This window comes from Cydia strobilella, chromosome 13 (genome assembly GCF_947568885.1).
Source record: "Cydia strobilella chromosome 13, ilCydStro3.1, whole genome shotgun sequence".
Classification (NCBI taxonomy): Eukaryota; Metazoa; Arthropoda; class Insecta; order Lepidoptera; family Tortricidae; genus Cydia; species Cydia strobilella.
Genome location: NC_086053.1, coordinates 13,948,865 through 13,967,613, shown reverse-complemented (window position 1 = coordinate 13,967,613; position 18,749 = coordinate 13,948,865). Strand labels below are relative to the sequence as shown.

The following is an 18,749-nucleotide window of genomic DNA, read 5'->3' as shown; positions in this document are numbered from 1 at the left end:
TAGGGGGTATTACTGCAATGTTCTGCCACCAGAGTGCACCACTAGCCCGTTTAGTAAACCATAGAGTAACATATACATACAATTTTTTGACAACAGTTTTTTGACAAGTTTTCAGAGATAATAAAATATGACATTGATGCACCATGGCGGTTTGTTTACAGAGAACCTACCGGGAATCGCGAATCCGAAATTTCGCTATCTGCCTCTTATCGCTCGAGTATGCAAGAGTGACAGAGATGTCAGATAACGCCTTTAACGCCAGATTCGTATTAAGGCAGTTGGGTTTTAGGCCAGAATCTAAGTAAGTACGACTCTGTTGAGGTCTGATTTGCTATAGGTATGTTTCTGAATAAAGCAGTTTCGACATACGACTTATGATATGGAAGTCACTTTCTCTTTAAACCAATTTCTGAGTAGGACAGATTCGAATAAAGGGGTCCCGTGACATGACAGTACTACGTCAGATTGGTAACGAGTTGGATTAGGACTAATGCAGTTTCTTATCTCATCCGATTAGCAACGATTCTATTAAGAAATTGAACAGAATATGTTAATGATGCATAACGTCACACTAAATCAATAGGTAGGTAGGTTAGGTTCGTTAGGTTGCTTTAGATGCCCGACGGCCAAACCGCCGAGAAATAGGAGCCCCGCATAGCGGGGCTCCGTCGACTCAGGGTGAGAAGGAAATGTTCAATGGACAAGTATCTATTTTGGCATAATGGAACATATTTTGTGGATATTTTTTTTTTTTATAACAGAATCCGATCAACATCGAATCGGTCGTACTCGGAATTACACATACTAAGATTAAAATATGTAATTTTCTGTCCTACTCAGAAATCGGCATAATGAGAATCTGAAGTGCTAGGAATTTGAGATTCTAATAACCTAACATTTTAGGAACTTGGATAACTTAGAAAATGCCCTATTCATAATCAAACCTATTTAGAATCCGAATTAAATAGAAACTGGCAACCTTAGAGTCGTACTTACTCAGATTAAGGCCTAAACCTCAACTGATTTAATACGAATCTGTCCTGGCCCGCCTAAAGGAGATAACGAAATTTCGATTTTCTTGTTTTGCGATAGAACTTCAGATTGTGGTAGTGGCGCCCCTGAGCAGAGTTTCGCGTAATATTCCCTATTCGCAATAATCGTTATGCACCTAACTCAAAAATATATTGGATCTATTATGCGATGTATGCGCTTTTCTCTAACTGTAGTTTTCTTCTCGGTCGTGCGATTAGTATGTAATTTCTATAATTGCATTTATGATGATGATGATTGATAAATATTCCGATGCCATCCTATGGCCTTCCCCGGGCCTTAAACTCTCTCCCACACTCTCTCCATACCAAATTTCATCGTAATGTTTTGCGGTTTTGGCGTGAAGAGATAACATACAGACAGAAAAACATATTTAGTTACTTTCGCAATTAATAATATTAGTATGGATAAAGGTGGACGCGTGGTGAGGTAAAAGAAAATCAAATTTGTATTGCTAGTGCTAATGATGCTCCATCTGCTTGCTGGCGCTTAGCACATTGGATACGATGTGCGAGCGGGATGTCGCTATAATACGTGCTTAGCGTTGTCTCGCTCAAACATCGGAGCGACGTGCGATCGTATTCAACCAGTGTTAAGTTAAGCTCCTAAACTGAATATGAATGTGACCATATTAGAGGAACGATATAACTTGAGCGCATGGCGAATAAAGGGTACCTACCCAATTAAAACGAAGAAAATAATATGATTTGAAATTATAATCGATTTAATTAAAAAGTACAAAAAGAAAGCGTTTCAAAACGTTAACTTATTAATTATTTAATTAAGCTTAGTTGCACATAAAAGATTAACAAATGCTCCTTTAATGCTTTTGTAAAAATTTAGGACCGAAGGGCTGGTCTCGAGCTTTGTTTCAAAAAAAAGCATTGGATCATCATGTTTCTTCAGCTGCAGAAGAATATTGAAGACGAAGGTACCATTATAAGTCTTGTGATAATTCGTACATTTCAAATTTCCGCACAACATGTTCAGATAGTTTACGTGCTGTAAACAATGCTGGAATTCAGCTAAATCATGAAGAATGCCTCGATTAAAGGTATTTTTGATATCTCCTTCATCAAAGTATTCTGTCATAGCTTTGGCCGCCTCTAGGCAGTTTTTGTAAGTGTAGATTTCAACGTCGTCGTCGCCTGACTCCAAACTGCAAGACATTTTCTTGATTTTCCTAAGAAACCCAACTTTCGCTGACACGGGCCCAAGCATAACGTAGGACAGAATAATACTGTAAGTCTCTGTGGTGAAATCCCTATTGGCTTTCGAAATGTAGTACACCAGACTAACTATGAGCAGCCAACTGTCTTCTGGAACATGCTTTAATAACGACCAATCAAAACAAGGCAGACTATCTTCAATAAACTTCTCAAAGGTCCCTTCTTTGTTTCTCCCTTCCTTCGAGGTCCGTGAATATTTTGGTGGCATAATAGTGACATCCACTGAGCGTCCCTTGCGACCGATGAAAGTTAAATTTTGCGGAGAATCCCACAAAAGACTGTGGGCATACATTACAATATCCAATGTAGGCAGAAGGGCGTCCGGTTTGCTTTCATTAAAAAGTACCCATGAGCCGGAAAATGTTGCCTTATTTTTTAAATTTATGTAAACACTCGGAGTTTTGCCAGTCAGTACTCCATTCTTGAATCTCTCTATCTCATCGTCCAAAATAACAGTCTGGTCTCCTTTTAAATAACTCAAAGCATGGGATTCTCTTCTATGAAAAATTAGATTTGTAAGTTCATCAATTGATTCTCGAAACATTTGTTTCTGTACCATTGTGGTTAACATCATATCTAATTTGTCAATCACTCTCTCTAAGGACTCTCTCTCTTGTTTTTTGATCCAGTATAACAATGGTGCAACATGCCATTGGGGGTTTGATCCTATTATTTCGGGAATCTTATCAAACAGCGGTAAATTCTCATCTAAAATTGTCAAGAATATTGGCTTCATATCCTCAGATATCTTAATACGCTCTTTGAAAAAATCTGGTGTTTGTTTTAGGCAAGTAACATGATTTTCTTTTTTGTCATACCATATTGACCCCGGAATTATACAAGTCATGCCAAGAAGACACTGTTCAAAATTGTGGGTCAGGACAGGACAGTTGAACTCTCTGGATAAATCTAAGAGAGTTTGACGAGCATTGTACTCAGTAACACAATACCTGATTCCTAGTTCTTCAAGCACCTCCCTATGCACACTCTTTGTAAAAATTTGTTCATAAAACTTGTTATCCCCGGGTTCAATGTTATCCCTATCATCTATGATATTTTGGTGAATCACTTTCCTCTTTTCCAAGTCTACATCCATAGCCCCAGTGAAGACTACATAGCAAGTTACATTGCTTTTGATGAAAGATTTTAGTATTGTTCTTAAATATTCAGCATACCTGTCATATTCGCCTCCAAGGATGAAATTGAATCCACTATCTTTGTAATGTTGCCTGAAGAAGCTATCTCCTTCAATGACAAGAGAACAGTCTTTGAGAATATGACCATCCTTCTTGATCTTCAACCTTCTCATGTAATTTCTCAGCATTGAGTACTTTCCCATTGTTTCTTCTAAAAAAAAAAATTAACAGTGTGGAAAAGGATATGGGCTAAACATATTTTAGAAAAAGGTCACTTGATGTAGTTCATATATATTCCGTTTTTACCCGACTATGGCAAAGCAAAAGGAGGTTTGTGATTCTTTTCGAGTCTTAAGTACTGAAAAAATTAATCCCACCTGTATGGTAAGAGTGATGTCCAAAAATAAGCTTTAGATTCCCTTAACTTTACGATGTCTACAGAAAAGACGCAAACGAGTTAAGCATATTATAAAATGTGTATGACCCATACAGTGTTTTCCACCTATATAGGTACAAAATTATCTGATTCATCTGATAAGATTAACTTTCTGGCTAGATTGCAGATAAACAAAAGATAGCAATTAATTTCAGACATGGACTGGAACAACTTAATGTGATTATATGTGTATAAGTGTATACCTAAGTAAGTATATTTATATTGTAGGTTCATGTTGAGCGACAAAGACCTATGACTAACCTTATTAACCAAATGGCTTTCCTGTATTAAATCCCCTCCTTGTAGTTACTTCCAAAGGAGCTCGGCATATTTATTAATCTGTGGCACGGCGCAAGCGCATGGTCAACAATAGGTAGGTATAGAAAATGAGATATTTTCTCCCTCAGAACATGAGCACTCTAGCAAAACCAATAAGTTGCAAATTTGTAATCAACTTAGCAATAAATGCTATGTGAGGTGTGTGGTGTGACTGGTGTGTGAGATGGTCATTTTTGACAGTGACATAAGATGGACATAAGTGAATGACATTGACACAACCCATTTCCGGGAAGTCCCAATTTCAAAACCTAATGTTGCCAGTGACTGCTAAATCGAACGCCTCATGACATAAGTATAGTTGGTCAAGCAAATCTTGTCAGTAGAAAAAGGGGCAAAATTCTAATTTTCTATGGGACGATATCCCTTCGCGCCTACATTTTTTAAATTTGCCGCCTTTTTCTACTGACAAGATTTGCTTGACCAACTATAATAGGCCATTTAATTTAAAGATTAGTTATCTCTACAGAGACGAAACTACATTACGTCTTTTTGAACGCGGCCTTGCCTTTGACATTTTGTAATTTGACATTGACATTGTTTTGTTTGTAATAGTCTGCATCGCTTAAATTTGAACTAAATTTGAAAATAAGTCGGCCTAAACTAGTATGTTATTGACTAAAAAATTGTCTTGTTATGGTCTTCTCAAACAACAAATTTGTTTTTAGTTTTAAATGGAATTCGACCAACATGATGGTTCCGGTCATGTGCAGAAGTACGATATTAAGTTGAAAACGAAACCAAAGGATGGAGTTATTTTACAATTACACCATACAATCAGAAACCCCAACGGTGAGAACCGTAGAATTCGATTCTCTACAGGAATCTTCGACGACTCTCAAGAGAAACTCGCATGTTCCGACACCGTAGGAAACCTCTTCATATTAGACTTTTCCGAGCTCAAATTTTGGAAGTTTACCCATCTCGGGCCATGTACGGCACTCCATTTCATACCAAACAAAACAGACGAGCTAGTAGTGACTAATACAAAGAAATGCGACATTTCCTTCCTTTCTGCTGAAACTGGAAAAATCTCTCTTACTTTGACTGGACACACAGCTCCGGTGAAGCATATCTCATTCTCGAATAACAAGCTTAATAACTTACTAACCGCGAGCCCCGTGGAAGCCATACTCTGGGAACTGACACACTACACCAAATATTTCACCCTAAATACATACTTGGGTGCTCAAATTCAGCAGATATTATTTACACCGGCCGGTGACTACTTAGTAGCCTGTTTTCAAAATGACACAGTACAGATATGGAAACATGAAAACATGAAGTCTGTTAAACAGATAATACCAACAGATTTAAAGAATATGAGAAATATTGCATTTACAATGAATGGCAGAGCTATGGCAATGGCAGGTATCAGCACAACACTGATACTTTTTAGCATGGACACATGGAAAGCCCTAAAATCAATAGATCTAACAAAATATGGTATATCGGGAGCTCAGCATATTGCTTTTATACCACAAGTATTCGATGGAGGTGCAAATAAAATCCTAGCAATATTAGGGAGTGACTGCGCACTTCGCCTGCTGGATTTAGAGTCTCTCACAATACTTCAGACTGTTAGTCCAGAGTCATCAGGTATACGCAAATTTGTTGTAAGCCCAACAGGTAAATATTTTCTTTGCATATTGAAACTGGGAGAGGTTAATATTTACAACTCTTCCTATGTAATGGATCAACCACAACTGCCTAGGGCAAGCCCAAATACAGAACCTTTGTTACAAAGCAAGTCTATATACAAAGAACAAGCCAAAGTAACCATGAGAGCTGAAGTTGAACAAAAGATGCGAGTTTGTATGGACAGTGCCAGACTTCGGAGGATTCTAATGCAGTATGGAGAGTATCCTGATAAATTTAGGCCAGTAATATGGAGGTCTCTCCTAGAGACCCCTATAAACAAGGTGGCTTATTCAGCTTTGATTGAAAAAGGTAACCATCCAAGTTACAAAGACATTGAAAAACAATTCACAATCCACAGTTCAATCACACTGAAAACCTTAAAACGCTTACTCTCATGTCTTGCACACTGGTGTCCACTCTTTGGTGTAATGAAATGCCTGCCAGGGTTTGTATTCCCATTCGTAAAAGTTCTTCAAAAAGATCCTCTGCTGTTGTTCGAGTGTGTAGCGACAATTCTACTAAACCACTGCCAGTTGTGGTTTGAATATGCTCCATTCCCACCACTCAGCATACTGGCGATGATAGAAAATGTACTTGGAGACCATGACCCACAGCTACTGAAACATTACTGTGATGTTGGAGTCACCAGCCAGGTTTATGCTCTAAAGATATTAGAAACCGCCTTCAGTGAAGTATTGACCTGCACAGAATGGTTGATACTCTGGGATCACATCCTCAGCAATGAGCCAGCTTTTATTCTAATGGCTGTAGTTTCATACAACATTGTGCAGAAAAATGCTATAAAAAAACTAAAAACACATCAGCAACTGGAGAATTTCTTCCATATGCAAAACCCAATAGATAAGAAAACATTCCTGAAAAAAGCTTACATGCTACTAAATGATACTCCAGATGACATCCATCCTAGGAGGTTCTTCAACAGTTTTGTGCCTCTGGATAAAGGTGTGTGCTACCAGCAGTTTACTGGCTATCCCAAAGCCACCATCTGCCTAAAACTAGCAAAGAACGAAAGAGACAAAATTAAGAAACCAGAAAATTTTACACTGAAAGACTTGACTACTAGAACTCAAGAAAAGGAAATTAAAAATAGATTTGAATCAACTTCTGAGTCTAAAATAACTCGCAGTGATGACGATGATGATACTGAAGAATTATTTACCAGTCCAAAATATGTCGGAAAACATGCAAAGAAAAAGCAAAGTTGCCTCAACATGGGGGACAAAAAACTTTTCAAAGAAAGACATGCTACATATTTAGTGCCGAAGATTGATTTAAAAAACAAATTAAAATCTACAGCCAAAGATAAAGGTTTAGGTAAGCGTTCGTCCAAATGTAAAGGTAAGAGGACTGATGATGAGTTAGAAAAAGTAGTTGAAATGTTGTTCAGAAGTGGGAGTGAATCTGATACCTAGCAATTCGTACCAGCTCTAGTCTGTTAGGTATAATGAAATACTGTTTAGTTTAGTTAATATATTTAATAAAAGACACTGCTATCCAATTTTAGTTAAATAAATAAATTTTAAAACCATTATAAATATTTCTTTAAATGTTATTCCTTTTTTGGTGTAGGTCGTGGTATGGTGGATTTGATGTGGCTAAATCTTTTCTTTGACGATGCACTTAGGTTTGGGTTTGATTCTGATTTAAGTTTAGGAGTCACTGCCTTAGGCTTGAAGATGCCTGGAAAAAAAATAGTCTTGGTTATACAAGTGAACTGCACAAGGGTTATTCATCATAATCTGAACAATAGCCTCGAAAGGCATTGTGCAGTGTGTATTCAAATTGTAGAGCCTGTTTTAATGGAATATGAAGGCTCTGGTACCCTTGACCGGAGCCTTGAACCTTAATAAATTTTATAATTTATTAAGGCAGAGAGCATTCATTTTCTGTCGCTGATTTGTTGGATAAGAAATTCTATCTAATTTTCTACCAAACTATATATTGATTCTTCCCGTAACAATAACAAACAATAGATTTGTATTCTGATAGAACCTTATTAGGATAACGACGAGGGCCGATAGTTTTGAGCACTTAATAGGCTTAGGCCAAGTATTAGGCTCTTGGGAGCTTGGGACTGATTGAGGCTTTTATACGTATACGTTAGCGCCATCTGTTGCAACGAAAGAAGTACTTAACGCCAGCGCCTGTGTCCAATAAATTACGTTTTTGTCAAAAATTTCATTATTGATATACAAGCTTTCATCGCTGACTGTACTTTTCTTTCGACAGGCAATTAATACTCATAGAGACAATTCTAACAAACCCAAACACAATCAGATTGCGTTGTTTCATCACAGAGTTAAATACTATGGCCACCTCCTGTGTCTATCATCAGATCAGCTTGATAGTACCATAATATTGTTGTCACCAACTTATTTAAATGAATGTTAAGTTTCAGCTCAATCGAATAATGGGAAGTAGCTACTTTAGCCTTTAAGATTTGACCTGAACCAAAGATAGATATAACTCCGTAATAGATGGATACAGTCTAAGGAAAAAACGTGCCTCGAAAATCACGAAAATTTGATTCTCGATCAGATGGCGCCACTAGTTTTGGCCTACACTCGTATAGAGGGCGTTGACTGTTTCGTTTGTTATTTATAATTTTAACGCATACCAGTGAAAGAACATGGGTCAAAATCATATAAAAATAATTAATGCAAATAAAAAAATCATTTATCCATATTTAAATACATTTTATCGTATTTTTATAAATATTTATTTTTAGTTTTAAAGTGTGTCGACAGATGGCAGTGAATTTACTGGGGTTACAAAATTTACTATGACAGTACCGCTCTAGTATAAGTTACTCTATGCCTGAACTTACATACTTGTATTAAATATGTCGCAGGGTGACGACGGGTTACGTCATCATATTCTACCGTGAAATCGGTGTACAAATATTAAAAACGGGTCACTCACGTATTTCAAGTCGAAAAACGTTCGACATGTTTCATTCCGTACTGAGGATCGTCAGGAGCTTGCGTTGGCGGACCGGCCCAGGGCGCGGAGGGTTGTGGCCCGCAGTCTGCGCCGGTTCCAGCCGCCAGCTCCTGACGACACTGCTCGGTACGGAATGAAACATGTCGAGCGTTCGTCGCCTTAAAATATGTGAGTGACCCGTTTTTAATATATTTAATATGTCTGTGTCTCACGGAAGTTTTTGTTATTAAAAAATAAACTTGTAAAAAAATCCTTACTATTTAATTTACTATTCTTATCCTGCGGTTTCAATTTGTCATTCTTGATGCTACTATTCTTCTTGAAGAAGTTAGGCGAAAGGCGTCTAAGCTTGGATGCCATTCCGCCATCTTTGTTGGGCGTCTGTTTCTTGGGCACCAGATTCGAAGTGGGTGCACTTTCCATTTTCAATAGTTTGTTCTTCTTCATATCTTCGTAGACGGTGCCTAGGCCGGAGAGGTTGGGGCTGGACGCGAACTGGGTTTTCATTGGTTCTGTGCCCTGAAAAGAAAGGGTTAGTGTTGTATATATTTTTGAAATTAAGGAAAAATTAAAAGATTATATGCGAACTCTCGAAGCTTACCGATGAAATATCCTCCGCAGAATATTTCCATCATTATGTGCCAATTGTCTTTATTGGATTGTTGTTTTTCTTTGCACCAACTTTCATGGTTAACTGGCAGAGAACGCCTTTTGGCATTAGTTTTTTCGCTCTCTCTTACGGGTGATGCGCACCAAGGTCGCGGTGCGGTGCGGCGCACGTATAGATAGTGTAAGGTGGTCGCCGTACGTGCGTTAAGGACGCAGCTATAAGTAAGAACGAGAAAGAGATATTTTGACCGCACCAAGGTCACGGTGCGGTGCTGTAGTCTGGTGCGGCTTTTAGGGGTCATTTCATTTGCATCAAGTCGTCTGTCACCAATAAAACGTTCGCTAAATATTTTTGTATGTGAAGTTTCGTAGTTCAGTACTGTGTGACGATCAATCCGTCAAGTGTGGTTGGTGCAACTGGCCCTTACCTTAGTAAGTAACAAGAAAATATCTTAGCGTCATAGAACAAACGATTTTTTTAAATGGCATCAGGCTATGTGGATTGCCGTCCGCCTCACAAAATGTCGAGTATAGCAATAGCAGACCGCCATGATATTTACAAAGATAGATATAACTCCGTAATAGATGGATACAGTCTAAGGAAAAAACGTGCCTCGAAAATCAAGAAAATTTGATTCTCGTTCAGAGGGCGCTACTAGCTTTGGCCTACTGTCGTATAGATGGCGTTGACGATTTCGTTTATTAATTAACAATTTTAACGCATATCAGTGAAAGAACATGGGTCAAAATCATTAAAATAATTAATGCAAATAAAAAAATTCATTTATCCATATTTAAATACATTTTATCGTACTTTTATAAATCTTCATTTTTAGTTTTAAAGTGTGTCGACCACTCGTGGTGTCGACAGATGGCAGTGAATTTACTGGGGTTACAAAATTTACTATGACAGTACCGCTCTAGTATAAGTTACTCTATGATATTTATATATTTAGTTAACTTTACCGGTAGCCCATGCAAGTAGGCCGCTGGCGGCCCTCATTGAATCATGGCCTGTTGATAAAGTTACTGAAAAACCGGACAAGTGCGAGTCGGACTCGCCAACCGAGGGTTCCGTTTGTTATAGCGGCAACAGAAATGCATCATCTGTGAAAATTTCAACTGTCTAGCTATCACGGTTTATGAGATACAGCCTGGTGACAGACAGACGGACAGCGGAGTCTTATAGGGTCACGTGTCGTTTACCCTTTGGGTACGGAACCCTAAAAATCAGTAGGTTTTGTTATCATGTTCTAACTGACCTTCAATACGGATATCTTGGAGACATCGAGTATCAGCGAGGACATGGAAGAATCATCCTTTCCCTCGTCAGAGAATTGTTTGATAATCGTGGCCAGTTGCTGGCGAAGACCCTCGGCTGCCTTCTCAGCGGCTACTAGGCTCTCCAGTACCACGCTTTGAGGCTGCTGGATGGGGCTGAAAAATTAATAAAATTAATTTAATTTGTTGTAATTCTTCTAACAGTATTGATTAGCAGCGCCATCTCTCTCGCTAGCTCGGAATCACATGGATGACTCAGTTAGAAGGTCCATAGAGTAACCACCAAAGAGGATATAATAAGATGGAGCGGTACTGTCATAGCATAGAGTAACTTATACTAGAGCGGTACTGTCATAGTAAATTTTGTAACCCCAGTAAATTCACTGCCATCTGTCGACACACTTTAAAACAAAAAATGAAGATTTATAAAAATACGATAAAATGTATTTAAATATGGATAAATGATTTTTTTTATTTGCATTAATTATTCTTATGATTTTGACCCATGTTCTTTCACTGATATGTGTTAAAATTGTTAAATAACAAACGAAACCCTCAACGCCATCTATACGACAATAGGCCAAAGCTAGTAGCGCCCTCTGAACAAGAATAAAATTTTCTTGATTTTCGAGGCACGTTTTTTCCTTAGACTGTATCCATCTATTACGGAGTTATATCTATCTTTGGAAGGTCGAACCATACTGTTCTACCTTAGGGATGGCCAGGGGGCGCCATAGCCTTCAGTAAGAAGTGCATATACTTGGAAATTTTCGACCTATGCCGCTATGGCTCGGTGGCCGAATGGCACAGGCACCTGCCGCGATAGCAGAGGACGCTGGTTCAATTGCAGCCTGGGGCACTGGAGGCCTTGGTCAATTTTTCTTAGTATATGACATTTATTTGAGTTTGAAATATAAGGCGCCGTGAGTTCAGGTCGCAGCTCCCTGAGCAGTGGGCGGCCGGCCGTGTGTGCCCGGGATTGGATGGATATCATTGTTATTTAATTTAGGGTTCCGTAGAGGAACCCTTATAGTTTCGCCATGTCCGTCTGTCTGTACGAGGCTTTGCTCCATGATCGTTAGTACTAGAAAGCTGCAGTTTGGTATGGATTATTATATATATAAATCAATAAATCCGGCAGTGGTAAAATAAATTCTTTTTTTTATAAAGTTATTTTATAGTTACTAGTTTTAGAAGTATTTAATTTTCATGTTAATAGCAGTTGTGCAAAATTAATTACAAATTCTTAATAGGCGTTTTAGACCTATGTTCGTAAATGTTTCTATCGAGCGAGTTGATTATAGATGAAATTTTTTAAGGTGTTTTTTTGGGCTTACTTACCCTTACCCTTAATTATAATCAGGATTCCAGTCGATGAATTTACTATAGAGAAAGACCTCAAGATTACTATGCATAGTTTTTGGCAACCGTATGATCTAATAAAAACCGGACAAGTGCGAGTGGGACTCGCCCACCGAGGGTTCCGTACTTTTTAGTATGGGAGCCCCACTTAAATATTTATTTTATTCCGTTTTTAGTAATTGTTGTTATAGCGGCAACAGAAATACATCTGTGAAATTTCAACTTTCTAGCTATCACGGTTCATGAGATACAGCCTGGTGACAAAGACAGACGGACAGTGGAGTCTTAGTAAAATAGGGTCCCATTTTACCCTTTGGGTACGAAACCCTAAAACCTACCCACATAGACTGTTAAAATCATAGCCTCTTAATTTAACCCTTGCCATAGTATAGTGGGTTTGGGTTAACCCATTGTGGGCCCATTCTCTGCATACATTAATAAATTTCATTTTTAATACAGTTGCTCAAAAAGTGCTACTTTTCGTGGCTGTTTAGCGGAAAGATGGTTTTCGCGAACTAGTGCTTTTTCCTTTTCCAATTTTTTTTTAAATTTATACTTGTTCCAATTCATGACTACTTATTGATGAGTGTTTATATTAGTTTCCTTTAAACGTCGTAATCAACATAAAAACCTACTGTTGATGTAAGAATACGAAAAATATGCATATTTCATATTTTATTACTTACCTCTTCATCATTATAAGTATTATAACACGTTTATTTAGTTGTCTGAATAGAACGGAACGCCTGTCGAAGAAGAGGCGTATTATCTTACTGCAAGAATGTTTTAAGTTTCCAAAGGCAACATTCGACATTGTTTTTATAAATATACGATACACAAATAATCGTAAATAACGATATTTAGGTAATAATAGTACAATGTTTTAATATTTACAATTGTTTCTGTCTTATAGAACATGCATTTGACAAAAAAACTTTCATTGAAGTGGGTTCAATAATAATAACAAAATCTATTCTAGTCGAATAAAGGCTAGAAAACACCTCTTCATAATGTCAATGTCAATGATGTCACAGAATTAATAATATAAAAAGTTTCTAATTCCATTCCTTAATACTTGACCTGTTCTTATTTTTTCGCAACTGTATTAAAAAAACGTCGTTCGATACACGTGCGGATATGTCATTCTTCACTCGTCCCGATATCTCGGAACTCGTGAAGTAATGACAAACTTTCCGCACTAGCATCGAAATGTACTATTAATTTAATTTAAAGAATTGCCTCACCTAGACGTCTTGTTTCGAATTTTGACACTGCCACTGACACTGCCCGGAGATGACAACGTGTAAGTGCTTTGCCTTCGACACATCAACTGAAAAATAACATTCAAATGATTACAATGTACAAATCGTGCAGAGGCGCGCGCTTAGCGACATATCTTTTTCTAACACCGGTATTCCACAGAGTTACCCCACACTACCGTCTCCCGAGCGTCGGCGTCTAGTCAACTTTATGGCCGCTGCTCGGCGCAACGTTGACGCAACTGCGCAGTGACGCCATTTTCCCTAACGCTGACTAGACGCCGATGCCAATACTATTACTTATTCTGTGCCGATGCTTAAATGACGCATAATAATAGTGTCGGGCGGCCCATGAGTAGACTAGACGCCGGCGCTCGGGAGACGGTAGTGTGGGGTAACTCTGTGGAATACAGGTGTTAAAAAATATCGCTAAATTATTTAGTGCGTTTTTATTATCAGTAGTGACGTCTTCAGCGGACGTGTCGGTGAGCACAAGTTTTTTCTGCAGCAAGCCAGGTGTCGGCAACTGCTGGTCGGCCTCCTTCGCCGCCGTCAGCGTGTCCAGGGATCGGTAACGGGTTCAGGGTTTCCGCTTTTAGCAGGCCGTCGCACTCTAATATTGCATGAGAGATAGAGATGGATGCAGTTTCGAAGTTTGTAGTAGGCTTGATCATTTTGATCACACTGCCCAGCGATTGTAAACTAGATCTTCTGCATAGGAAACTAATTTTTCACTAGAAAATAGCAGGAAATGACGATTTTTATGGGAGATTAAGCCCTTCACCCCTACTTTTTCCAGATTTAGCGCCTTTTCCCCAAAAAGCGTGGTTTTTCTACGGACAAATTGGTTTGGCAGGCTATTATATCCCATTCCCAATATATATCCCAACTATTACTAAAATAACAGTTTAATTGCTCAATCTACTTATGTACATTCAATCTGCCCAATCCAATCCAACGTATGAATACGTAGTAAAGGTACTTCAGTACAAAACTACAAATATTGGTTAGTAAGTACATTTTTCTTATCAGTAGTGACGTCATCAGCGGACGTGTCGGTGAGCACAAGTTTCTTCTGCAGTAAGCCGGGCGTCGGCAACTGCTGGTCGGCCTCCTTCGCCGCCGTCAGCGTGTCCAGGGATCGGTAACGGGTTGGGGTTTCCGCTTTTGTCAGACTAAGTCTGGAATGGAAAGAAAAATTGTTGGTGAAGTCTGGCTAGCGCTAGTCGTCCTTTTCACCACACCGGGGCCGTGTTGCATAATAAACTACAACTAATAATATTTAAAGCGGAACTCGTTTTCTAATAAGTGAAATAAGAAAAGGAGTTCCGCTTGTAATATTAGTTGTAGTTCATTATGCAACACGGCCCTGCTCGTAAGGGCTCTCTTTATTTACTGATGAGCAAGTTACATTTTATCTACAAGCGTGGTAAAGTTAGTGCATGCAAATTCTGAGTTGTTTAATTAGAAACACAATACAAAATACTATATTTCATAAAATGCACAATGTTTATAAAAAAAATCAAAATCAAAATCATTTATTTTGGACGATACAATCCATATTTTGTTAGTTACAAATATACTTAAAATTACTGTTTATGATTAATTCCTCATATTCAATTCCTCAGAATTAACTTTTGAGTGATAATTTTAAATGATTAATGAAAATTTTAAATGAGTAACGTTCATTTGTTTTTTTTAATAAACTGATCAGCGATTGGCCCTAGTCACACCTGATGGAACGGGAAGACAGGGCCTAAGATGGAGCTCACCGGATTTGTTTAACCAAAGATAGATATAACTCCGTAATAGATAGATACAGTCTAAGGAAAAAACGTGCCTCGAAAATCAAGAAAATTTGATTCTCGCTCAGAGGGCGCTACTAGTTTTGGCCTACAGTTGTATAGATGGCGTTGACGGTTTCGTTTGTTATTTAACCATTTTAACGCATATCAGTGAAAGAACATGGGTCGAAATCATAAAAATAATTAATGCAAATAAAAAAAATCATTTATCTTAGGTATTTAAATACATTCTATCGTATTTTTATAAATCTTCATTTTTAGTTTTAAAGTGTGTCGACAGATGGCAGTGAATTTACTGGGGTTACAAAATTTACTATGACAGTACCGCTCTAGTATAAGTTACTCTATGGTTTAACCCACGAGGGTTAAACAAATCCGGTGAGCTCCATCTTAGGCCCTGTCTTAAGGCACGAGCCTTAAACCCTCGCAACGCTTGAGGTTCTACTTTTCAAACCACTCTCACTGCCATTTAAATATGAAATCTAAGTAATGTGAAAAAGTTTCAAACTCGTTTGACTCTATAGTAACTGCTGCATCTGTGTACTAAGCTTTAGCCGCGGCCAATTCAATATGAAATCTATCTAATATACAAAAGGCTCAAATTCCTTTTCACCTCTTCGACGACACCTTAACCTCGATCATGCTGGCGGAATTGTTAGCCTTTTCTTTGGACTTGTCGATGTCGCCTACCGCATCGCTCTGCGGCCATTGTAATGTAAAATCTATATAATACTACGCGACTTCGTCTGCGTGGAATTAGTAATTTGGGTACCTTAATTTTTAAACAAATCTGCTTTTAAATCCATCCTTTTTTTTTCACCCCCAAATTGGTTTACTCTATAAATTTTGACCTTATTTTTTACACCCTTAAGGGATGATTTCGGGAATAAAAATTATTCTATTTCCTTCCGCACAGCTCAAGCTATCCCTATACTAAGTTTCATGTAAATCGTTCAGCGGTTATTGATTCCTCATACAAATTTCCACCCCCCTATTTACCCCCTTGAGGGGCGAGTTCTGGGATAAAAAGTATCCTGTCCTTCCTAGGACTAGGTTACTATCTGTATACCAAATTTCAATTAAATCGGTGAAGAGGTAACAGACAGACAGACGGACACACCTTCGCATTTATAATTAGTATGGATACAGGGGGTTCAAATTCCTTCTCACCTCTCCGGAGATACCTTAACCTCGATCATGCTGGCGGACTTGTTGACCTTTTCTTTGTTGTCGTCGATGTCGCCGCTCTCCCTGATGCAGCGCATTATGTCACGCAGCTCCGCGGACAGGCGCTCGCGATGCGCCTTAGGGAGCTGGCCGAGGATCGAGCAGCCGAACTCCTGGAATTATATTAAGGTAAACGCTCAGCGCAGCGTGTAGGGTACACGCGCATCGTAAGCCAAACATGATCATTTACTTATCAAAGCCGACGTCAATGAAATTATCTAAACCAGCAATACCCGATTCAACATTAAAAAAATCTGAAACCTCATACCAATTTTTTATGGGGATCGAAATTTTCAAAAATAAATTTTTCCTTAATTTCCTATAATATTGTCCTGAAATTTCCGACCCAACTTTTATGAAACTTTCAGCAACTGTAGATGTGAGTAGTGCGATGGTACCGGTCCGATGCATCTAAACTGATGGCTCACCTTGTCAAGCCGTTGGCCGCCTGATATCCCAGACACATGCCACACGCCACTGTTGTGCTGGCTGGCTTCAGGTGGACAGGAGCATGAAGAACTCCCGCTTTCCAGCACCACATGCAGCCCAGAAGCCTGCAAATAGGGTAATTTGTCAATAATGTTACCTAGAATATCAGAGCAGAGACTGAGGTTTCTGAGTGGAAATTCAGGACCCGCAAAAATTTATATGTACTGTCCCAATTTCCGGGGTATGACCAGAATCCATTACTAGAAACTAGGACATTCTGAAATACTCGAATTTCGGAACATCTGTTCATCCGGTTAGAGTATAGCAAAGGGGGGGCCGCTCTTGGGACTTGGGAAAATTTCAATGTCATTCTTTTTGCCAACATAACAAAAACCGTTCGTAGCGTAAACCGTTCATCCTATCCTATATACACAGCAGCCAAAACTCGCAATGCGGTTAGGGCTTTACCGCTCGTCTGGGGCTATACGCTATACCAGTGCTTCAAGCAAACCTAACCCAGTTTTCCCCATCCCATCAGTTGTTTTCGAGGTTATCTCTTCAAACATACCTGGCAGTTGATAATCACGGTCCTGGCGCCATTCTCCTGACTCATGTTGCCGTCGCTGGTATTGAGTGACTTCACGCTGAACCCAAGACATTGCAGCAGCGCGCATAGCTCCACCACGTCCGTGTAAGCTTCCTGTTCTCAAACAATTCAATTTCTAAACAACACGTTATAAATATTAATTATTTAGTCAACTGCAGCAAAAAAAAACACCCTCGAACAGATTCTGTAGTCGCATCCTGGGGTCTATTATTTTTGTTAAGCACTATCTACAACCTAACGCAATAGGTACCCTAATATTAGTAAGCCAATTGCAATTAAACTACTAAAAACACATGTAATACCTACCTATACCTAAACTAAATAATATTTTTGAAAGGCCAATTAATCGATACGATTCGATAAATAGGTGGGTACGATTTTACCATAAAATTTTCCATTTTTATTGATGTAAATGAGTCACGTTACCCAATCACTTTGTTATTTAAGAAATTGAACCGAAATTCACACTCAACTCCTTATTTAGATACTTTTACATAAACTAAACGGAGAATGTTTTATGGCATGCATTCCTAACTATATTGATTGCAAATGAATTAAGAAATTATAATGTAGTAAGAATATTTAATAACTTACCGTTGTGGGGCACATCGTGATGTTTTGTTTAATTACTTCTAACAACCAATCCAACATTAAACTTTCGTTAATTAAATATTACACGATCACAATCACTTTACCTAAATCATAGACTGACAACATTATGCGTTAATTTAATATTTATTTTGAAACTACCCTCTTTTTATTTAGGTTAATGCGCCTGCGCATTGTTTCGTTTTTTTCGTCTGGCAACTTTTTTCAGGCATACCATTTGTTTATAGTAAATTTTCAGAAGTTAATTTCAGGAATAATATCATCCGCATTTAAGTAAATATAACTCCATATGTTATACAAGCTTAGTGGTAGAAAAAAAAGGAAATCAGATTGGAGTTATCCAATTTTAATGTGCTTGCACACGGTGTAAGTGGGAGCGTGACACCACACGCATCTTCAAAATCCTAAATCGTAGTGTAACCACGTCACACCACGTTTAGTAAGTCTCTGACTGCACTAACTAGGAACAATTTTTTTAGGATCCTATCCTAGTTAGGATGCCAGGTAGCACGACTGAATTAAGGTCGAGTTGCACCAAACCGTCTGTCACCGTTTTAGCGTTCGCAAAATTTTATTGTATGGGAAGTTTCATAGTGCTCTGCTGCTTGACGTTGATCAGTCTGTTATTTGTGGTTGGTGCAACAGGCCCTAAGTAAGGTGTGTGAATCGTTTAAGTATGAGCACTCGTGGCTCCAGAAATACGTACTATTACGTAGGTGTAACACAACGCTTTAGACTCCACTTTTTTGAGCTAAGTACTTGCTTTACT

General features: G+C 38.4%; 3 protein-coding genes across 3 annotated transcripts; 1 reads left to right on the top strand and 2 right to left on the bottom strand.

Moving 5' to 3' along the window:
- Positions 1-1,754: 1,754 nt before the first annotated feature.
- Positions 1,755-4,358, bottom strand: LOC134746748 (uncharacterized). The gene is made up of 2 exons (XM_063681274.1): positions 4,113-4,358; positions 1,755-3,626 (listed from the first exon to the last, which is right to left on the bottom strand). Exon 2 carries the CDS (start codon positions 3,616-3,618, stop codon positions 1,828-1,830), a length of 1,791 nt encoding a protein of 596 aa, XP_063537344.1. The 5' UTR covers positions 3,619-3,626; positions 4,113-4,358; the 3' UTR covers positions 1,755-1,827.
- Positions 4,359-4,744: 386 nt separating this feature from the next.
- Positions 4,745-7,261, top strand: LOC134746782 (TBC1 domain family member 31). Its single transcript, XM_063681322.1, has one exon. The coding sequence runs from the start codon at positions 4,862-4,864 to the stop codon at positions 7,259-7,261; it is 2,400 nt and encodes a 799-aa protein (XP_063537392.1). The 5' UTR covers positions 4,745-4,861.
- Positions 7,262-7,299: 38 nt separating this feature from the next.
- LOC134746812 (uncharacterized) lies at positions 7,300-18,122 on the bottom strand. Its single transcript, XM_063681370.1, has 9 exons — positions 17,966-18,122; positions 17,333-17,464; positions 16,764-16,889; positions 16,279-16,448; positions 14,322-14,484; positions 13,289-13,374; positions 10,664-10,838; positions 9,050-9,311; positions 7,300-7,529 (listed from the first exon to the last, which is right to left on the bottom strand). Exons 1-9 carry the CDS (start codon positions 18,020-18,022, stop codon positions 7,399-7,401), a joined length of 1,302 nt encoding a protein of 433 aa, XP_063537440.1. The 5' UTR covers positions 18,023-18,122; the 3' UTR covers positions 7,300-7,398.
- Positions 18,123-18,749: the final 627 nt, after the last annotated feature.